This window comes from Mustela putorius, unplaced genomic scaffold, assembly GCF_011764305.1.
Source record: "Mustela putorius furo isolate JIRA1106 unplaced genomic scaffold, ASM1176430v1.1 tig00000129_pilon_pilon_pilon, whole genome shotgun sequence".
Taxonomy (NCBI): Eukaryota; Metazoa; Chordata; class Mammalia; order Carnivora; family Mustelidae; genus Mustela; species Mustela putorius.
Window position 1 is genome coordinate 5618041 of NW_025421290.1, and position 22078 is coordinate 5640118.

At 36.7% G+C, this 22078-nt stretch overlaps 1 protein-coding gene across 5 annotated transcripts in view; it reads right to left on the bottom strand.

Annotated features, from left to right (window-relative positions):
* The window catches only part of MAP4K5 (mitogen-activated protein kinase kinase kinase kinase 5), a 109264-nt gene that overhangs the window by 82624 nt on the left and 4562 nt on the right, over nt 1–22078 (bottom strand). For all 5 annotated transcript variants that reach the window (XM_045069292.1, XM_045069307.1, XM_013056028.2 and 2 more), the window contains exon 3: nt 973–1030. In XM_045069292.1, coding sequence (XP_044925227.1) covers nt 973–1030 — 58 coding nt within the window. The remainder of the gene's footprint in view (nt 1–972; nt 1031–22078) is intronic.

Sequence of the window (22078 nt, forward strand, 5' to 3'; positions counted from 1 at the left end):
TGACTGAGCCACCCGGGTATCCCTGGCTGTTTTAAAACAAACAGCTTTCTGTTACACTTAACTGTGTTTAAAAAAAAAAAGGAAAAAAAAGGCACTAGGCTAAGACCAGAATTATTAAATCAAAGTCAAGCAGCCAGGTTACATCTGACATATAAAATACTATTATCCCAAATATTACCAAATATCTTGCCTGATCAATGAATACTTCCCTTTTTTTTAAAAAAAAAAAAGATTATTATTTATTTATTTTAAAGAGAGACACAGCAAGAGAGGGAACACAGCAGGAGGAGTGGGAGAGAGAGACGTAAGCTTCCCGCCAAGCAGGGAGCCCAATGCGGGGGGCTCAATCCCAGGACCCCAAGGATCATGACCTGAGCCGAAAGCAGACGCTCAACGACTGAGCCACCCAGGTGTCCCAATGAATACTTTCCTAATTGAATTCTCGTAAAAGCTAAAACCGAAGTTCAAATATTTCACTACAACCTTAAAAGAAAATGAGCACTGTCATTATCCCTTTCAATTTTTTTTTTTTAAGATTTTATTTATTTGACAGAGAGAGAGAGACAGAGAGCACAAGCAGGCAGAGGGAGAGGGAGAAGCAGGCTTCCCGCTAAGCAGGGAGCCTGATGCAGGGCTCAATCCCAGGACCTGGGACCATGACCCCAGCCAAAGGCAGCCATCCAACCTACTGAGCCACCCAGGCGCCCCTCATTATCCTTTCCAATTTTTGAATGTGCACATTTCAAACTTTATTTAGCAACAAACCTATTACACAAAACTCATCTTAAACTAAAAACCTCCGGTGGAATTTAATTATAACCATATTGGATATCCTACTGCCCTGACAACAAAGATTTCCTTTTGGAAGACGGAAAATAAGGAAAAAAATACGGAAAATGCTTGTTAAGCCCTATATTTATAAACTACACAAGAAAAGTATTCAAAAACCATCTTGAGAGTTTTAATACATACCAGGCTCCAATTTGATAATTTTTACTGCAGCCAACTCTCCTGTATGAATATTTCTAGCCTAAAATGAAAATAAAAATGTTATTTTGTTAGTTATATAAAAATTATTTGGCACTAAGTTAATTAGTTGCTTATCAACCATGCTTTTAACAGAACAACAAAAAAAAACCTTTATTTCCAATAAATGAATATATTCATTTTCTCACTAAAGAAAAATATAGAAAAGGCACATACACACGAACACACACTCATGTTACCTTCCATCCTACCACTCAAAACTAGCTATTGTTTACAATTTTTGTTATACTTTGCTAAGTCTTTTTTTTTTGCAATAAAGTTAATATTCTTACTAATTAAAAAATACTCATGGTTTTTATATATTTTATAAGAATAATAATAGATCATTAAAGGAAAATTTAGAAAAATAAGTCATCTGTATCTTACTACCCAGAGGAAAAAAGTTAACAAATAGAGCATGGTTTTTTTTTCCCCTGTGTAGATGTGTAAGTGCTTACATGTATATGTGCCATCATATGTGGTCTTCTACAATGTTGTTTATAATACTGGGCCGACTGATTTTTTTGAAAAGATTTATTTATTTGAGAGCACGCCCAGGAGCGCCGCACACACCCAAGTTGGGGCAGGGGCAGAGGGAGAGACTCTTCAAGCAGACTCCCAGCTGAGCAAGGAGCCCAAGATGGGGCTGGATCCCCTGACCCATGAGTTCACCACCTGAGCAGAAACCAAGAGGCTGACACAAACAACTGTACCACCCAAGTGCCCTGGACAGACTTATAATTAGTGCTACAATGATTATAACTGCAAATATTTTGGCACATACCACAGTTTAACGGTATGGCAACCTACAAGTATATTTGTTAGGTCAAAAAGTACGTGGATTTTAAATGAAAACACTGCCATAGTGCCCTTTAACAAAACTGTGTGAATTTATATTCTTACCAACCTTGGATGTGAAATCTATATTTGCTAACTTCTCTTGTTGGTCCAAATTTTAATTGTTTTTAAAATTATGAACTTTCTTCATGTTATACATAATTTTAAATGGCTACATAATAGTCCAAAAAATCATTCTCCCTTATCATTAGACGTTAAGGATGCTACACATAGTCTTTTCATTATTTAAGATTATTTTGTTCAAATGGATTCTAAGGTTTGAAATTAACTAGGCCCAAGGGTATGAATATGAGCATTTAAGGCCATTAGCACATACTATCAAAATGATCTAAAAGCATTGTACTATTACATTATCATTGCTAATATGAGTGCTCATTTCCCTTACATCAAGTGGTACGCCATATGTGGAAATGCAATTTAGTAATTCACAAGGCTTTCACTTACTCTATTAGAATCAAATATAAACTTTCATACTTGGCATAAAAAAATAAGCATATAAAATAACAAGAAAGTAAAATTATACCAATTTGCTGGATTAAATAAGTAATGTTACAAGAGGAAAAAAGGGAAAAGAATAAAGAATGACAAAGAATATAGGGAATACAACCTTCAAAGGAATACTTTTAGAAAAGACATATAGAAGGTGCGAAAAATGAATCGAATGGGGGAGAGGGATACAGAAAGAAACACAAACAGGAAGAAAAAAAGGATTTTCTACACAAGTCTCAAATACAGTAAGAAGTTCATATTTTCCTCATCTATCATGGTAAATTAGCATAAGGAGTGGTCTGGGGAGGAAAAAAGACATTTTAACCAACCCCCCCCCCAAATTATCCCTAAACCAAATGCAAACACATTCAAAGACATGGAACAGGTCAACCAAAAGCTTCACACCACAACTATCCTTTCTGCTTTCTTGCACTTGGACAAAAGAACTATCTGTTAGCCTTAGGTGTTGTCCCAGTTCCTAAGATCTTTCAGCATTTCAGTCCTGCCATGGGTTATAGAAAATTATGTGTACACAGATTAGGCTGTCCACTGCTCAACATTTTACATGCCAGTGAGATTTTGGTATATAAGACATGGACAGAACAGACACACGAAAAAGTGCTCAACATCACTCAGTATCAGGGAAATATACAAATCAAAACCACAGTGAGATACTACCATACACCAATCAGATACTACCATACCAAAAGAATGGTTAAAATTAACAAGTCAGGAAACAGCAGATATTGGCGAGGATACAGAGAAAGGGGAACCCTCCTATACTGTTGGTGGGAATGCAAACTGGTGCAGCCACTCTGGAAAACAGGATGGAGGTTCCTCAAAAAGTTGAAAATAGAGCTATCCTATGACCCAGCAATCGCTCTACTGGGTATTTACCCTAAAGATCCAAAGTGGCACATGCACCCCAAATGTGTATAGCAGCAATGTTCATAATAGCCAAACTATGAAAGAACCTAAATGTCCATCAAGAGATGAATGGATAAAGAAGATGTGGTATATATATACACACAATGGAATACTATGCAGCCATCAAAAGAAAAGAAATCTTGCCACTTGCAATGACATGGATGGAACTAGAGGGTATTATGCTAAGTGAAATAAGTCAGAGAAAGACAATTATCATATGATCTCTCTGATATGAGGAATTTGAAAGGCAGGGCAGGGGGTTGAGGAGGATTGGGGGGAAAATGAAACAAGATGGTATTGGGAAGGAGACAAACCATAAAAAACTCTTAATCTCATAAAACAAACTGAGGATTGCTAGAGGGTGGCTAAGTTATGGACACTAGAGAAGGATATGTGCTATGGTAAGTGCTGTGAAATGTGTAAGTCTAATGATTCACAGACCTGCACCCCTGAGGCAAATAATACATTACATGATAATTAAAAAAAAAAAAAGAACATGGCCAGAAGTTATAAAATAAGCAGTAATAACTGACTTCTTGGGAATGCTGTTCAGTGGGTTATAAATGTGTATTGGAAGATAAATTCCATGATAATGATGCAAATTATATCTATAATTGCTTTATAGTTTGGGGGAACTCTCATATTCATTACTTTATTTATTTAAACACAAAGACTTAGCTAGGTCAAGTTAGGGGACTTGCCCAAGGCTATTCTGCTGGCCAGGGGCAAGAGACAGTGTAAGAACCCAGTAAATGTATTCTGATGTCAATGTTCCACTGCTTTTTCAACAGATGAGAATTCTGTTTTCCTTTTTTAAATGCAACAGGTACCAAAGAAAAGTATTAATTTCATAATATTTAACACACCTCAGGGGTGACTTTTGTTGAAAATAGGGTAATGTACTATTCATATTTTATATTAAACTATTTCCTATGATGATTTTCAACATTAGAGATCGTAAATTCTTTCATATTTAAGGTCCTAAATAATTTGAGAGTTGAATTTGAACCAAGAAAAAATATTATTATTATTATTTTTTAAAGATTTTATTTATTTATTTGACAGAGAGAAATCACAAGTAGATGGAAAGGCAGGCAGAGAGAGAGAGAGGGAAGCAGGCTCCCCGCTGAGCAGAGAGCCCGATGCGGGACTCGATCCCAGGACCCTGAGATCTTGACCCGAGCCAAAGGCAGCGGCTTAACCCACTGAGCCACCCAGGTGCCCCTATTATTTTAAATAATTTGGAAAAAGATACCAAATAAAAGTCAGTAGCTTTCCAAAATGTTTAAACTCTTAACTTACAGGATTCGGAAAATTATCAACTGACAAGACTCAACTAATTCTTCTTTTAAGGCTCCTGCATCATAATCTAGCAAACATAATCCACTACGATCTTTTCACGTTGTTACATTCCCGGTTTTCCCCTCTTTCTGCATTTCTCTAAGTGATAATTTTTAAAGTTTCCCTGGAATATAGAAAACATAAAATATCTATGTGTATATAGTGGAGATTTACATATGGGAAGAAAGATTTAACTATAAGAGACATAGATGGCCCAAGAAAGTAATATGTATATACACTCACAAACAGTGACAGTTGAACCATTCAAGGTTCTAAAACTCAAGAGAGTACAATGTTTAACTCATGCAACAGTGATAGATGCTGACACATCTCTAGCAACAAAATATCTTCAGGGTATTCATTATTCCAGTTTTCCAAGCAAAACAGGATTAGGGCAATAAACCCTGCCAGTCACTAGAAACCAAAAGAAAATATGAGCCCACACCTCCCAATTACAGTTTATCAAACAAGTGCCAAGAGCATGAAAAGATCTAATATGCTTCTCTGAGACTGTGAAACAATTAATTCTGATTTAATCAGATTAACCAGAAGCAAATGACTTGGTCTCTAGTTTGAAAACACTGCCCTCATTCTGGTACATTCTCCTTCCCCTACCCTCCACATTAGTCTCATTAATTCAGATTTCTCCCTCAGAATGCAATTTAGGTATCACCTCCTCCAGGAAGTCTTGCCTAACATCCCAAGGCTGGATGAAGTGTGTTCTCTTCTTAGCTCTGAGGAGGATTCTATGAAGGACTATGCTATGGGTAGATGGTTCTATAAATTTGTTGAACGGACAATTACGATTGGAGTAATTATCCTCTTTACTTAAAGGTTGAGAATATTAAAATTCTCCACAACTAGGAAGTGCTATGAAACTGATAATATACTGCTTTAAATGGTCTTCTTTTATTTATGTTAACTCATTTTTTAATTTTTTAAAAAAGATTTACTTATTTACTTGAGAAAGAGAGGGTGTAAACCAGTGGGGAGGAGCAGAGGAAGAAAATCTTCAAGCAGATTCCCCACTGAGCGCAGAACCTGACTCGGGACACTCAGTCTCATGACCCATGAGATCACGACCTGAACTGAAACCAAGAGTCGGACACTTTAACAGACAGCCACCCAGGTGCCCCTCATTTCAATTTTTATTACCATGCATTAAATATTTTAGAGAAAAATTTTATTGTAAAAAATTACTACAAAATAGTATTTTGTTTAAAAAATTCAAATACTATAAAATAAGATGACAGTCCCTCCCATCTCCCCACTTTCATCCCCTTGAGGTAACTACTGTTAATAGTTTAGAGTATATCCTTCCAGGTTTTTAAGTAGGTTGATTCTTTCTTTTTTTTTAATTAATTATTTTAGAGAGAGAAAGAGAGATCAAGTGGGGAGGAGGGGCAGAGGGAGAAGGGAATGTGAATCCTCAGCAGATCTCACAACCCTGAGATCATGACCTGACCTGAAACCAAGAGTCAGTGGCTCAACTGACTAAGCCACCCACATGCCCCAATTCAGTTGATTTTTTAAATATATTTTTTAATGATTTTATTTATTTGACAGAGAGAGAGAGAGATTACAAGTAGGCAGACAGAGAGGGGGAAGCAGGCTCCCTACTGAGTAGAAAGCCCGATGGAGGGTCAATCCCAGGACCTTGAGACCATGACTCGAGCCAAAGGCGGAGGCTTAACCAACTGAGCCACCCAGGCGCCTCGGTTTGTTCAGTTGATTCTTAAGAACACATATACTGAGCTGGGTGGCTCAGCTGATTGGACGTCTGCCTTCAGCTAAGGTCGTGGTCTCAGGGTTCCGGGACTGAGCCCCGCATCTGGATCCCTGATTGGTGGAGAGCCTGCTTCTTTCTCTCTTCCATCTGCCCTCTACCTACTTGTGTGCTTTTTCTCTCTGTCAAATAAATAAATAAAATCTTAAAAAAAAAAACAAAAAAAGAAAAAAGGAACACATATACTGACAGTTTGACAGTTTCTTACAAAGCTAAACACACAGTCTTAACATATGATCTAGCAATCCCCACTTTTGGCATTTACCCAATTAAGTTAAAAACTTACATCCACACAAAAACCTGTACAAGAATGCTTATAGCAGACTTTAATCATAATCACCCAAACTGGAAATGATTAAGATGTCTTTCAATAGGTAATGATAAACAAATTGTGGTACATCCATACTAAATATTATTTAGTGATTTTAAAAAATGAGGGGCGCCTAGGTGGCTCAGTGGGTCAAGCCTCTCTCTTTGGCTCAGGTCATGATCTCAGGATCCTGGGATAGAGCTCTGCATTGAGCTTGCTCCCTCCCCCCCTTCTCTACCTGCCGTCTGCCTACTTGTGATCTCTCTCTGTCAAATAAATAAAAAAACAATGAAAAAAATGAGCTATCAAGCCATGAAAAGTTAGGAAACTTAAATGCCTACTGCTAAGTGAAAGCCATCAGTCTAATACCATATGATTCCAAGTATGTGACATTCTGGAAACAGTAAAACTATAGAGAATAAAAAGAATGATGGTTGCCAAGGGTTTAGGTGGAGACTGATGAATACCTAAAGCATAGGAGGTTTTAGGGTGGTGAAACTCTTCTGCATGAAACTGTAATGATGGATACATATCATTATGTATCTGTCAAAACCCATAAAACTGTACAACACAAGTGACTCTTAATGTCAAGTATGGACTATAATAATAATAACAATATATCAATACTGGTTCAATAATTGTAATAAATGTGCCCCACCAATGAAAGATGTTAATAAAAGGGGAAACCATGGGTAGGTAGGTGGTTGGGGGGTAGATGAATGTAACTACATCCTATTGGCTCAATTATTCTGTAAATCTAAAACTAAAATACTTAAAATTAACTCTACTGATTATTTTTAAAAGAATACATATAAAACTATTTTTTTAAGTATAGGATACTTTCAGACACATTTAAGAGTCAATTTTCATGATTACAATCAACACAGATATGTTGTTTCAATTTAATAGAACCAAAATAAAGACACAAGGACAGAGAACACCTTTTTGGGTATTTTGTTTTGTTTTGTTTTTTAGATTCTCAGGGGCTCAGAAAGAAACAGCTCATTGGAGGATATGAACAATAATTATAGAACCACATAAAATAAAAATGGTATTCAGCTGTACCAGGCAGAAGCCAAAATATATGATTAACAGAAGTAAAAAGTAAAGAAAAATAATATAAGCTAAAACTCCCACTAACAGATATCTTAAATGTCATTCTCCATTTTGAAGACATACTTCTGTTCTCTCCAAATGAAGCAACGATGGGCAAACTTTCGTACTCTGTAATTTTCCAGCTGGAATTTTTAAAACAGAAAGCAGTACCAGGCTCTTTTATAATAAAATGCAAAGAGGCTTTCAGAAAAAAAAGATCTAAACAGAGACTTTACAGATTCAATTTGCTAAAGAGATCTTTCAGAAATTTAACTATATACTTTCACACTATAACCCAGAAGAGTCATACATAGTACTGGTTTTTGAAACCCAACTATTCTCTCCAACAAGTTCAATGCAATATTCTCAAGTATTTTTGTTTTTAACACACAAGAATTCGAAAATCCTGCAGTAGGAAATAATGGAATGTACTAAAGCACCTCTACAAAAAGGATCTAAATATATTTCTGATTCCTGTGTATTTTAGTAGGTTACTGGTATTCACTAATCAGACTTAAAAGTATAATAAACACCCAGAACTCTAAGAAAATGTCACTACAGCTAATCTCTTTTTTTTAAGATTTTACTTATTTGAGTGAGAGAGTATGCACGTGAGCACAAGCAGGAGGGAGGGGCAGAAGGAGAGGGAGAAGACTCCCCCTGAGCAGGGAGCCTGGCATGGCTCGATCTCTGGACCCCAAGATCATGACCTGAGCCCAAGGCAGACATGTAACACAGACTGAGCCACCCAGGAGTCCTGCTTATCTATTATTTAACTCTTATTAATTAGGAATTGAAATCACTGGGTAGGGAAAGATAAACTAATAATAAATGGGATCAATGTAATAATAAAATCCATGAAAGAGCCTTTCCAGTTAAATTTTCTATTCTCATTGCTAATGCATTTCCCTTTAACATCTTAATATTTCCAAGTCAATTTACTATCAGAGAAGTGTTTTAACTCAAATTGTCCAGTCTTTGATTTTTAAATTCACAGTGAAAAGTTATCCTTAGAGTTCCACTTGCACAAAGGTTAAAAAAAAAAAAAATGCTGACCAAGCCATTTCTATTTCAATAATACCATGCAGCTGCCAGTTTTTTCAGCCATGAACTTCTTCACATGCTGTGAAAATTTTAAGGTGATTAAAAATAATTAAAGGAAAAGTCTTGTGTCTACACATTTACCTGCAAGTTTTCAAGAAAGAACAAGAGAGAGAATACTTAATAATAAATATTACACCTCTGTGGCCATGAAGTTAGAATTTTTTAGAAGAGAATTTTTAAAAATTAGATCTAAAATAAAACTGGTAACTAATGACAGTCATTTAAAACCTATGGCAACCAAGACAGTCACCATGAAGGTAAGTGAGCTCAGCCTTTATACACAACTTTATTGTTCTTCACATTAGGCCCCTCATCCTATCTCCAATTAACTTCTTTCCAGCATAATTTTAGGGTCACAAAAACTTTTCTGGAAAGCCAACTGGGGGCACCAGTTTTAAATATGCCCCCTTCTTCCAAAAATATTATTTAACATAACTACAGAAAATTGAGATATCCCTGTATGTAACAAGCTATCTCTAGTGGCCAGTGACTATTTTCAGTCAGGATTATGCATCCCAGATTTAAGAATATGAACTACAATACAAAAGTAGCAACACAGCATCTGTAAGGTTTGAAGAATGTGAAGTACTGGTTCATCCAAAAAAAAAAGTAAACTATGTCATAGGCTATAAAACCTCTATACCTGTTTTTGGTATACTGTTTTAGAACACTGTTTTTGACTGGCTCATTGAACCAATATTACTGACTATGCATCACGTACTGTTGTTGATATTGGGGAATTAATGAAACAAAAAAGTTCCTGTCTTCCAAGGCTTTTATCAGTTGGAGAGAGAGAGAGAGAAGTGAACAGTAAATACCATACAGTGTCACAAGTGCCCTCAAAGGTGACATAAGACAACATAGGAGGTTCTGACCCCATTCAAAGCTGGCTGGAGAAAGCTTCCAAGAGAAAGTAAATCTAACCTGAGACCTGAAAAGAGATGTTGGGGCTGCAGAAGAAGCATGATGGTGGTGGTAGTGGTGGTGATGATTATGGCAGAATTCCAGACAACATGGTAAAGACAGGAGAAAACACGGGCATCTCAAAGAAGAACTATCTTGTGGTAAGGGAACTTAATAGTGTAAATAAGGGAAGGGTGACACATCGAGATTCCTCTGCAGCTCAAGACAGACTATATCAACCACTGTTCTCTTGGAGCTACCACCTACTAACTTCTTGGTCACCCCCCCTCCTTGTTCATTCAAGACTTTATGGTCTCTGGGTCAGTCTTCTTCTCCATTCCTTCTCTTGCCTCCAGACCTACTTCCTGACTTTTCATTCCTTGACCTCCTATCTGAATCTTGATTTCAAACACTGTACTTCCTGCTGATGATCTACCCTTTCAGTCCCAGTCCTTCCATTCTTATCAGAGCAGTTTCTTATGGCTACCAATTATATCTCAATTCCTCACATTCCCTCAATTTTTAGGGTTCCATAGTCCATCACTCCATTTCCAGTCACTCTCTCACAAACTCCCTTAACTCCTGTCCCATCCTGCCCTGTATCACACTAGCTTTACAAAATCCTAATCTGATTAAACATAATCCACTCATTCCATGCTGGTATTAAATAGCTAGCCAGCTAATGCTGCTGGAAACAAATTTAAAATTATGTTAACTGATCTTATTTTGAAATCACAACACAAATTTCAAACTACAACTTTTCCACGAGGAGAAGCTATTTCCCACTCTTCATTAGGACTATTTTACTCTCCTCTTCAAACCTTCAATAATGCTTCAGCCTCTTTATTACTCCCTCTTTTCTTACCTATCCTGAGTAATGACGAAATTTCAGTTTTTCTTTATCTGACATTCTCCTATGTAGTCTTATGGCTTTAACAACCATCTCCAGGACAAATCTCTCCTTACTCAGCTTCACATTCCTAAATCCATGGAAACCTAAAAGGCATCTCAATGTTAACATGTCTAACATAGAACATTCGATTATCCCTACTCCATAAACCCATTCATTCCCATATCTTCCCAATCTAAATAAAATTAATTGCATGCATTCAGTTGTTGCTTAAATCCAAACCCAACTTCATTCTTCATTTCTTTCCTTTTACTTTTACACCTGATGTATAAGCAAATCCTGATGACTTAAAAATATAGATCAAATCCATTCACGTCCCTTCACCTCCTCTGTTCTACTTTAGTTCAAGCTTGTCTCCATTAGAAACTGGTAAGCTATTTAATGTAAGATGCAAAGAAACAGCAAGCCTAGCATAACCCCTAGTTTGTGGACTGCGCAACTGAGTGGACAGTGTGGTCCCATTCACTACAATGACAAAGAAGATGAACACACCTTATGGCTCGAGACAGGAAGGTAGTGAAGGGACATAGATGAATGGCTCAAATTTGAACATATTTAAATTTTAGGTTCCGATGGAAAACCTACTAGTGATACCCTGTAAGCCACTTAATAGCTCCTCAAGCTCAAGAGCTAACCTGGATTGGAGATAGATTTGGGCACCATCAACATTACTGAATCCAAGCCAGGTAGATGAGATTACTTAGGAAGAATGTGGAGAATAAGAAAAGAAAGTCAAGAATGGGATATTAAAAAATCACCCATATTAAGGAATAGTGAAAACAGACAAAACCAAAACCACTCCAGAGATACTGTTCTATTAGAAACCCAGTTCAGAGAAACTGTTGGAAATCATCTAATTCAACTTTGTTCTAAAAAAACAATTCTCTTCTACTTTGCAGCGGTAATTTGGCCAATCTGATATATTAATTCTTTAGGATAACTTTAGTTGAATGAAGGCTTTTCTATGATAAGCAAAATCTACTTTCCTATAATTTCTCCTCAGAGTCCCTAGTTTTGGACTGTGAGGTAATACTGATTTAGCATATTCCTCCTACTGTGACAAATTTCAGGTAACTAAATTTATTAATTTATTAAGTATTTATTGAGAGCCTATGGCAGTCAGGGGCTAGTTCTACTTTTAACCCTGCTAAGATTAAAAAATATAAAAGCTGGGATGCCTGAGTGGCTCACTCAGTTAGGCACTGGATTCTTGGTTTTGGCTCAGGTCGTGATCTCAGGGTCCTGGAATAGAGCCCCGTGTCGGATTCTATGTTTGGTGCAGATTCTGCTTATCCCTCTCCCCACTACTCTACTCCTATTCTTTCTCCCGCTCGCATTCTCTCTCTCAAATAAATAAAACCCTTAAAATATATATGTATGTATGTATGTATATGTCTATATATATATGTATATATGTGTGTATAATATATACATATTGTATGTAAGCATACATATGTATATATGTGTATATACACACATATATGTATACATGTGTACACACACACACACACACACACATATACACACACATGGGCTCCTTTCTAACTACAAACATCCAATCCCTTCAAAATACTACATACAGTTTCCAGACCCTTCCTGCTATTCTGGTTACTATGTACTTTGACTAAGTGCTCAAAGTTTGATAGCACTTATAACAATAGATTCATGGCAATAAAGGAGACTTCTTTTTTTGAATTTCTATAAAGTTATGATATTTTTAAAATTGAAAAATAAATGTTAAAAGTGTTATATTCAAAACCAAACGGAATATTTTATCCTCTGACAATAGCAAAGTAAAGTGCTTCATTTTACTCCTCTTATAAATCCTTTAAGGAAAAAGGTAGGTTATAAACACTAGGCATAGTATACATATACAAATTGTTACATAAATTTCAAGGAAAATACTTCCAGTAAGACTATTAAGTTTATGGGAACAAAATACAATAAGGGTAGAGTCACTTATAGCATAACATTCACATGAAAATTTAAAATAAAGATTAGTCATTCATTATTTTAATTTTTTTTTCATTGAGCACCACCTATGCACCAGATACTTCAGATGTGAAGGTAGTATTGCTGGAATAGGAGCAAAGAATTACAAAGATGTACCTGCCCTGTCTGAGTTTCAATGGGACAGATTACAGATAGCACCTAAAAAAGGAACTGACTGCTTTTAAAAGAGTAAGTCCTTATTGTTTAAATAAGTTAAATGGCCACTTGTCAAGGACAGGGTTTGGGATTTTTGCACTGTGTGAGAGGCCCCTGCCAACTCATAAATTCCTTAATTTTTGTGGAGTATTTCCAAGCTGCCTTCCACACAGTTACACAGGTCTAGACAGGTGCTCCTACTGCCATAGGAGACTGCACTGCAGCATTCCCCAGCAGACATACTCCCAGGCAGACATAGTCCGAGCCTGGGGCCTTCCTGTTAGGGTTACTCTAAATCTGTCCACATGACTAACATCTCAGGACACACTAAAGCCTTGGCCTGTTAGGACACTTACTTGCCTGTGAAAAGCATTTTCTTAACCCTTTCTTAGAACAGATTGATTTTTTTAAAAGGAGAGTTCCATCCAGAAGAGTACTTAAATTGAATTATTTGGATGTCCTAATGGCAAAGTAAAAGGAAGAAAGGATTTAAGATGAAAGGGAACCACTGTTGATAGGTGACACATTTTTGAAGTTATAGTCAAAATTCACTAAAATTTCAAAAAGCTCAGAAAACTTAAAGAAACAGTTTTATTTTTGTGTTAAGAATTTGTTCAAGGACACTGATCACAGCATTGCTTATAATAAGGAACTCCTGGAGATAATCCAACGATAATGGATTAAAAATTGTACGATGAAGTCAAAGCTCTAAGCGAAAACTATGTCAAAATTTTTTTTTAAATTGTAAAATAATACAAGAAATAACACTCAAATATAAAATGTACATAATTACTAACATAAAAAGTTGTTTGTAATATATTGTTAAAGTGAAAAAAAACTTGTATTATCATATATATACCATATAGAATATATTGTATATTATATATGTGTTATATTTATTATGACTAATGTATAATGGGAAATTTTCCTAGAAAAAAAAAAAAACTGGTAGGGAACCAATCAACTCCATCATATAATACAATTAGTAGCAAAAAAACTTAAAATGTATAAGTTGTGGGGCACCTAGGGGACTCAGTTGGTTGAGCAGCTGACTCTTGATTTTGCCTCTGGTCATGATCTTAGGGTCCTAGGAACAAGCCCCACTCGGGCTCTTCCCTTAGCGGGGAGTCTGCTTGAGATTCTTTCTCTTCCTCTGCTCTCCCCTACTGTACACATGCTCCCTCTCCTTCTCTCAAAATAATAAATAAATCCCTTTTTTAAAAAAGGTTTTATTTATTTATTTGAGAGAGAGAGAGAGAAACAGAAATGAACTGAGGGAGAAGCAGAAGCAGGCTCCCCACTGAGCAGGAAGCCTGATGTGGGGGCTCAATCCCAAGACTCTGGGATCATCACCTGAGGTGAAAGCAGACACTTAAGCAACTGAGCCACTCAGGCGCCCCCAAAATAAATACATCTTTAAAAAAAGAGAGGAAGAAGGCACAGCTCATCTAATAAAGGAGGTGCATGTGTAGGAGAAGTAACACAGTGGTTCACAAGACAATGCTAAAAGTCAAATCCTTCTCAGGCAGTCCTATTTACCTTAAATTAGATAGCACACAGAAGTAACTAATTAATGATAACTGCCTGAAATAATTAGTATTTTATTTTAATTCATAATAGCATTACACAGTACCATCTATGGGACTCAGTTAATCCAGATAACAATACCCGTAAGTTTAAAGTCCAGACAAAATGAGGGCAAGAGAAGCACAGCAGGAAGAGTGTCCCAAACTAAGAAAAAGGACAGATTCTCTTTTTAGTTATTTACAATGTGGGGTGACTATGAGCCGAGTCATCTCCATAGTAAAGGCAAGTTGGGTTCCAACTTGGAAAATATGAAGATAAGAGTAATGACCAGAAGGGGTAACCAAGAAAAGGTGTCTCTTAAAATTAGTACCACAAACTGAAGCTGATGTGCATATTCAAATCTATCTAAAAAAATCCCTCATCTCTCAGCAGAGGAGTGAGGCCACCAAAGTTTCATCTGACCATAATTTGTTAAGAGCTTATTATGCGGTAAATAACGTGTTAAGGGCTCTGTGTGCCCCCAGTGAATTTAAAGATACAGTCCCCAGGCAGCTAGGCAGCTGAGAATAGTGGAAAGAACAGAGTCAGATAATCTGAATTCAAATCCTCATACTGCCACTTACTCACAGTAAGATCTAGGACAAATAGTAAGGGTTTTTTTTTTTTTGGGGTAAATCAGTGATGATAATAAATCTCTCCCTACTTCATAGGATTATTGTCAGAAACAAATAATATACTGATTATGAAAGAGCTAAACTAACATTAGTCACTCTTAGTCATTTTAATCCGATTTCATTTCTGTAAAAATGTTGGAAGGTGGGGGCCGGTATGATTCATGGGCCCAAACACCTCCAAGGATAGATCAGGCTATTTGCCTGGCTTCCGAATTCATTTATCAAAATCTCAGTGGAAGATGATGACATTTAACAGAAATAAAGATACGTTCGACGTAAGTTCATCTTGCCCTTCTACGGAGAGTTATCTACATTAACTTAAATAGTACCTCACATAATTGGAGAGCAATAGCCAATGTACAATTAGTCCAGCACAGCCAGGTGAAAGTGCCTGCTCCAATTAATATGAACTTGGATTAAGTTCTCAAATTGACAATTTTGACAACTGACATTTCTCAAATTAACAATTTGACAACTGACAAAAAAATTGCCCTGAAAATACAGGTTATCACTTGTTAATAACCTTCATATTTCTCTTCCTGTATATTTGGTCTGAAACCACAATTTAAAGTTGAGAAGTGAAACTTTTATAAATTTTGAAAGCAAAAGCAGAATAAGAAATCTAAGTCAATCTGCAATCTATCCCATTTGTCTTTACCAAGAACACTGGAAATGATGGTTAAAGTAAAAATGCTGAACCTAAGTAATAAAAACAACAAAAACATTAAAATGTATTATAAGCCTAACATGAAGGCTATATCCACAAGTTAATTCTGGAACTATAATTTGTACAGCTGCAGCAGTGATGACACTGTTTCATGTCTATCTTCACCAAGATGAAAATATTTTAAAGACTTCTATAGTTTTCACATTTCTATGAAGGTAGAAGAGTTTTTAAATAATTTGCCTCCAGTCATGGCCCAGAGCTTCATATCTATAACTAGAGCCATATTTCTTTTTTAAGGCAGTCATAAAATAAGCCTACTTCTGCAGAGTAAGAAATACTAAATAAAGATTTAACTGGGGGCGCCTGGGTGGCTCAGTCAGGTAAGTGTCTGTCTTTAGCTCAGGCCCCACATTGGGCTCATTGCTCAGCAGGGAGCCTGCTTCTCCCTCTCCCTCCTGTTCCCCGGCTTCTACTTTCTGACAAATAAATAAATAAAATATTTAAAGAAGAAAAAGATTTAACTAGATGATTTATAAAATAGTAAACATCCATAATAGTACACTTCATCCTAATAACACACTTTATTTCACAGTAACCTTACACAATATTTAACATAACATCTAATTAAACAGCTTTTAATAAGATATCCACTAGCTTAATAAAACATGTAATTTTAAATAAGATTTTTGAAGCACAGTCCTTATTTTTTGCAGTTAACCCATTTTTGCAAGTTATTCACCCTCTCTCACCCTAACATGAAAACCCAATAATCTCTTATGCCAGACTACCATGGCACAGAAACGACAGTATATTCAAACAAATGGTATTAATATCAAAAAAGAGAGAAAATAGGTAATGTTTTGATATCAAATGTCAGAGAGAAAATAAACAGCACATGCATCTATATTCTATCACCTTCATATTTGGGGCCATTAGGCATGCCTACTTTTAGAGTTCAAAGATTAGAGAATACTGGTCGAGACACAGTAGAAGCAGCTACAAATTTGTTTACAAAATCATGCTTTTAAAAGATAACAGAGGGGGGCACCTGGGTGGCTCAGTCATTAAGCGTCTGCCCTTGGCTCAGGTCATGATCCCAAGGTCCTGGGATCGAGCCCTGCATCAGGCTCTCTGCTCAGTGGGAAGCCTGCTTCTCCCTCTCCCACTTTCCCTGCTTGTGTTCCTTCTCTCACTGTGTCTCTCTCTGTCAAATAAATAAAATCTTAAAAAAACAAAACAAAACAGAGGAATGGGTAACACATCCAACAGATGAACCTCATCTAATTAAAATCATAATGACCCGTACTTTTGCACCCGCCAATAAGATGGGATAATGTCAATGATCATGTCTTAGTTCTAATTCCTGACCCTAAGCTTACAATTTAACTGCAGTGATAGGGTCAGGTGATTCAGTAAGAAAGATATTTAAGACTTCTTCTGATTACATAGATATCCACATAGCTAAGTCCCTCATTTGCTTTAAGTTTTCACTCAAATCTAACCTCAATGAGGCATACCCTGACAACCCTCAACCTTCCCCATCACACCCTGGCAATCCCTTAATCTGTTCAACTTTTCCTTCTTTCCATATCTGTAATCACCTTCTAACATATACACAGCTTATCTACTATGTTTATCGTCTCTCTCTCCCCCTACTAGAATGTAAGTTCCATGAGAACACGAATCTTTGTCTACTTTGTTCACCTATGTTTCTCAAGGCCCCAGGACAGTGTCTGGCACATAAAAGGTCCTCTCTAAATACTGGTTGAATGTTAAATACCCCTTTCCACCCTGTCATCACCCTGCTCCATCCCAGTTCCCCATACATCAATGTGCCTCATCCTAACCACACTTGTAGGGAAACAACTGGGGCTGGAAATCAATGGAGGCTCTACTTTAGAGGAAGAGGGAGAGAAAAAAGGAGTGAAGGTAGAAAAAAGGGAGGGAAATAATCTTTAAAAGTATTTCCTATCTAAGTCCCTAACAATTCCATCTTAAGTTTTTGCCTTTAATCTTTCTCAATTTTCAATTACTCCCAAATCCTTTGTCTTGATTTCATTCCCTGTGGAATTCCTTCTCTAAATTGAGCTACACTCCTGGCTATTTGAATAATAAAACAATCCCGAAGAATAATAACTGAAAAGCTGTAATCAGTCTCAATGGAAGGAAAAAAACAGTGGAAAAAACTTCTGTGTGTCTCATTGCTTCTTCCTTTCATAGCTACACTGCTTCAAGGTGGGGTCTACATTCCCTCTACTTCCTTCCATTTACCTCAACAATTTTGCTTTTTAAAAACTTATTCTATTTTTAATTCAAGGATAGCTGACAAAGTGTTACATTAGTTTCAAGTATACAACATAGCGATTCAACAATCCTATCATGATGCTTTGCTCACAGGAATACATCTGTCACCACACAACACTATTATAATACCACTGACTATATTCCCTATGCTATACCTTTCATCCCTATGACTTGTTCATTTCATAACTTGATGCCTGTACCTCCTACTTCCCTTTACCCATTCTGTCCATCTCCTGCCCCATGCCCCCTCCCTGGGGCAACCACCAGTTGTTCTCTGTGCTTATGGCTCTGTTTCTGCTTTTTGGGTTTGTTTATTCATTTTTGTTTTGTTTTTTAGATTCCACATATAAGTGAAATCATATAGTATTTGTCCTTTTTTTTTTTAAGATTTTATTTATTTATTTATTTGGGATAGAGAGTAGAGAGAACATGAGATGGGAGAAGATCAGAGGGAGAAGCAGACTCCCTGTGGAGCTGGGAGCCTGATGCAGGACTCGATCCCAGGACTCCAGGATCATGACCTGAGCTGAAGGCAGTGGCTTAACCAACTGAGCCACCCAGGCACCCAGTATTTGTCCTTCTGTCTGATTTATTTCACTTAGCATAATACCTTCTAGGTCCATCAATGTCATCACAAATAGTAAAATTTCATTCTTTTTTTGACTAATATTCCATTGTGTATACCTATACCACATCTTCGTTATCCATTGATGGACACTTGAGATGCTCCCATATCTTGGCTACACAAATAATGTTGCAATAAACACAGGGATGCATATATTATTTTGAATTAGTGTTTTCATTTTCTTTGGGTAAATACCCAGAAATTTTTGGATCATATGGCATTTCTATTTTTGATTTTTTGAGGAACCTCCATACTGTTTTATATAGTGGCTATATCAATTTATATTCTCACCAACAGTGTGAAAGGATTCCTTTTTCTCCACATCCTCGCTGGTTATTTCTGTCTTTTTGATACCAGCCATTCTGACTGGTGTAAGGTGATACTTCATTGCACTTTTGATTTGCATTTTCCTGATGATTACAGATGTTGAATCTTTTGCTCTTAATGAACCCTTTCAACTCCTTATTTGTATGACGAATATGTTGCTCAGTCCTTCAAAACGTATTTATTGAGCACATATATCTGGTAGGCACTATGCTAGGCTAGCTGATTCAATGGTAAACACAAGATCTCTGTTCTCATGCAGTTCAAACAGAACAGGAAGACTGACAGCAACAATGATATGTGATGAATGATAAGTATTAGGGTAAGAAATTATACAGCAAAGAGATATGATTGCATTTAAAGGACACAAAAGGCCTCCCTGAAAATGTAATGTTTAAAAACAAACCCAGGGGCGCATGGGTGGCTCAGTCAGTTAAGTGGCCAACTCTTGATTTTGGCTCAAGTCATGATCTCATGGTGGTGAGACTGAGCCCCTCTTTGGGCTCCATGCTCACGGGGAGTCTATTTGAGATATTCTCTCTCCCTCTCCCTTTGCCCACCACCCCACTTGTATGCTTTCTTTCTCTCAAATAAACAAACAGGCAGATCTAAAAAAACAAACAAAAACAAAACACTTGAAGAATAGAAGATAGAGGAGAAAGAAGAGGATGAAAATTCTAATAAAAGGAAAAGTAAAAACCTGAAGGATGGAGAGTACAGAACATATAAGGAACTGAATAAAGTTCCGTATGGTTAGAACATCAGGATAGGCAGGGCATTAAAGTGTATATTATTCTAAGGTTTTATTCCATGGACATGGAGAATAAAGGAGAAATTACACAAAACTTCAGATTTATAATTTTTGAAGATCAATATATTTTCCTCATTGCAGTCAGAGCAGAAGGGAGAAAGAATGGATGCAGGAGATGACAGACATGAACTCTTAAAATCTTGATTTCTATGAAAAGAACTTCCTCATCCATCTTTGTTGCTTCTCAGACACCTTCAATATATCATTTTCTTCTGCCACCACTCTAACACTGCAGCATTTCCTCAATTCTCCTATAAACTCTCTTAGATGACCTCACCTATACTTCATAGGTATCACCCCATAAAGTGATGATAACTCCCAAACCTGTATCCTCAGTTCATCTCTCAAGGCCAGAGCTACATTTCCTACCATCTATTATACTACATACCCACTAATGCAATGCCATATGTCCAAAACCAGACACAAGATCCAGACCCACACATTTAGTATTTTCTAATTTTGTTGATGGCAGCAATATCATCACCCATGTCAGAATTTTAAATGCCACTGATTACTTGCCCCCCCCATTAATTACCAGGTAATTTTGATCATCTTCTATATATGACTCAGATCTATCCCTTCCTTTTATCTTCAGTTCCAGAGCCTAAATTTAGGTTGCACGAACTCCCGTTTGGATAATTCAACAACTGGTCTTTATACTTCCAGCAACTTTACCTAATCCATCCTCTACAACATGAAAGATTGTCTTCTTCAGTATTTCTTCAGTTTACAGAAAGAAGTCCACATTCCTTGACATGATGTATAAGGTCCACTACCTGGTCCTTTTCTGCCCCTAAATCGCCTGTGTTCTCTATTGATGACATCTCTGCCATCCTTGGTCAAACCAAATCTGGAGATGCAGATCCCTCAAAATTCATCATGGTTTCCCAAGATGCCAGGTGTTTGCACTCACTATTCCCATAGCCTGAAATATCTTTCCCCTTGTGTCCACCTGAAAAATCACTCTGCATTCTTTTACAATCCAGTTAATGCCCCCTCCTCTGTTAATCCTCCCTGGTTCACATCATAGTTCTTTCTCCTCTCCTCCCTTCCCCTATTCCCAAGAAAGACAGAATTAGGTATTTCTTTGACTTTACTTCTACTATGGCGCTTCCACTATTACAAGTGTTCACATCTGTTTTCCTGACTAAATTACGTATTCCTTATTGATAGTGTACTTTCTCTTTCTTGCATCTCTATCCCATACCCTAACATCTAGTTGGTACTCAATAAATATTTCCAGAATAAATGAATCTATACAAGGGATCCTGAAACATGATTCAAATGCCTCAAGTCATTCCAGAATCGTGATTTCTGGTGTAAAGGAGAAAAAAGGAGGGTATATATAAGAGGGATTTGCCCCAGTGAACCCAGTTCATCCAGCATCCAGAAGAAACCAAGGAAATTATAAAACTACATGACAAAGATTTGAATACAAATTATACATTATTTATAATTGCAAAAAAAATTTCCTAATTGAAAGCAAATATGAACCTTAGATTCACTAAATGAGTGTTTAACAGATCCTTTAAAAATGTTTATTTGTTTGTTTGTTTTTATTTGACAGATAGAGATCACAAATAGTGGGGGGGGGGGTAGGGGGGTGGAGGGGAAGCAGACTCCCCGCTGAGCAGAGAGCCAATGTGGCGCTCAATTCCAGGACCCTGAGATCATGATCTGAGCCAAAGGCAGAGGCTCAACCCACTAAGCCACCCAGGCACCCCTAAAAATGTTATTTTTGAAGAATATTTAATGACCAGCGAAAATGCTAGCCATTCCAATTCAAGTAGGAAAAAGATATATAATGTGACCCTTATTTTATAAGAGCCATTTTTAGAAACATACTGGTTTAAAAATATTAGGGAAAAAAAGCCTGAAATAAACTACATTGAATTATTAACTGTATTAGCTCTGGGTAATTTTCTATAACTAACATCATTCAACAAATACTTATTGAGCATCTATCTCTCTGCTATTACACAGTGATGAGCAAGAGGCATCTATTCCTTCCCTCTTGTAGCTAGACATGTCATACTTGTATAATCATACTTGTATAATCTATCAGAAAAAGCATGAAAATTAGAAAAAAAAATGCATGGGTTTGCCCACTCTGAATTTATAGCCCACAAAAGGTTAAAAAACAAACAAACAAAAAAGATTTCAAGACCTTCTCTGGAATAGAAGTTGGGAAAAATTTTGATACAAACATTTTGATAAAGACTACTTCAATGGCTTGTACTGTTAATTAT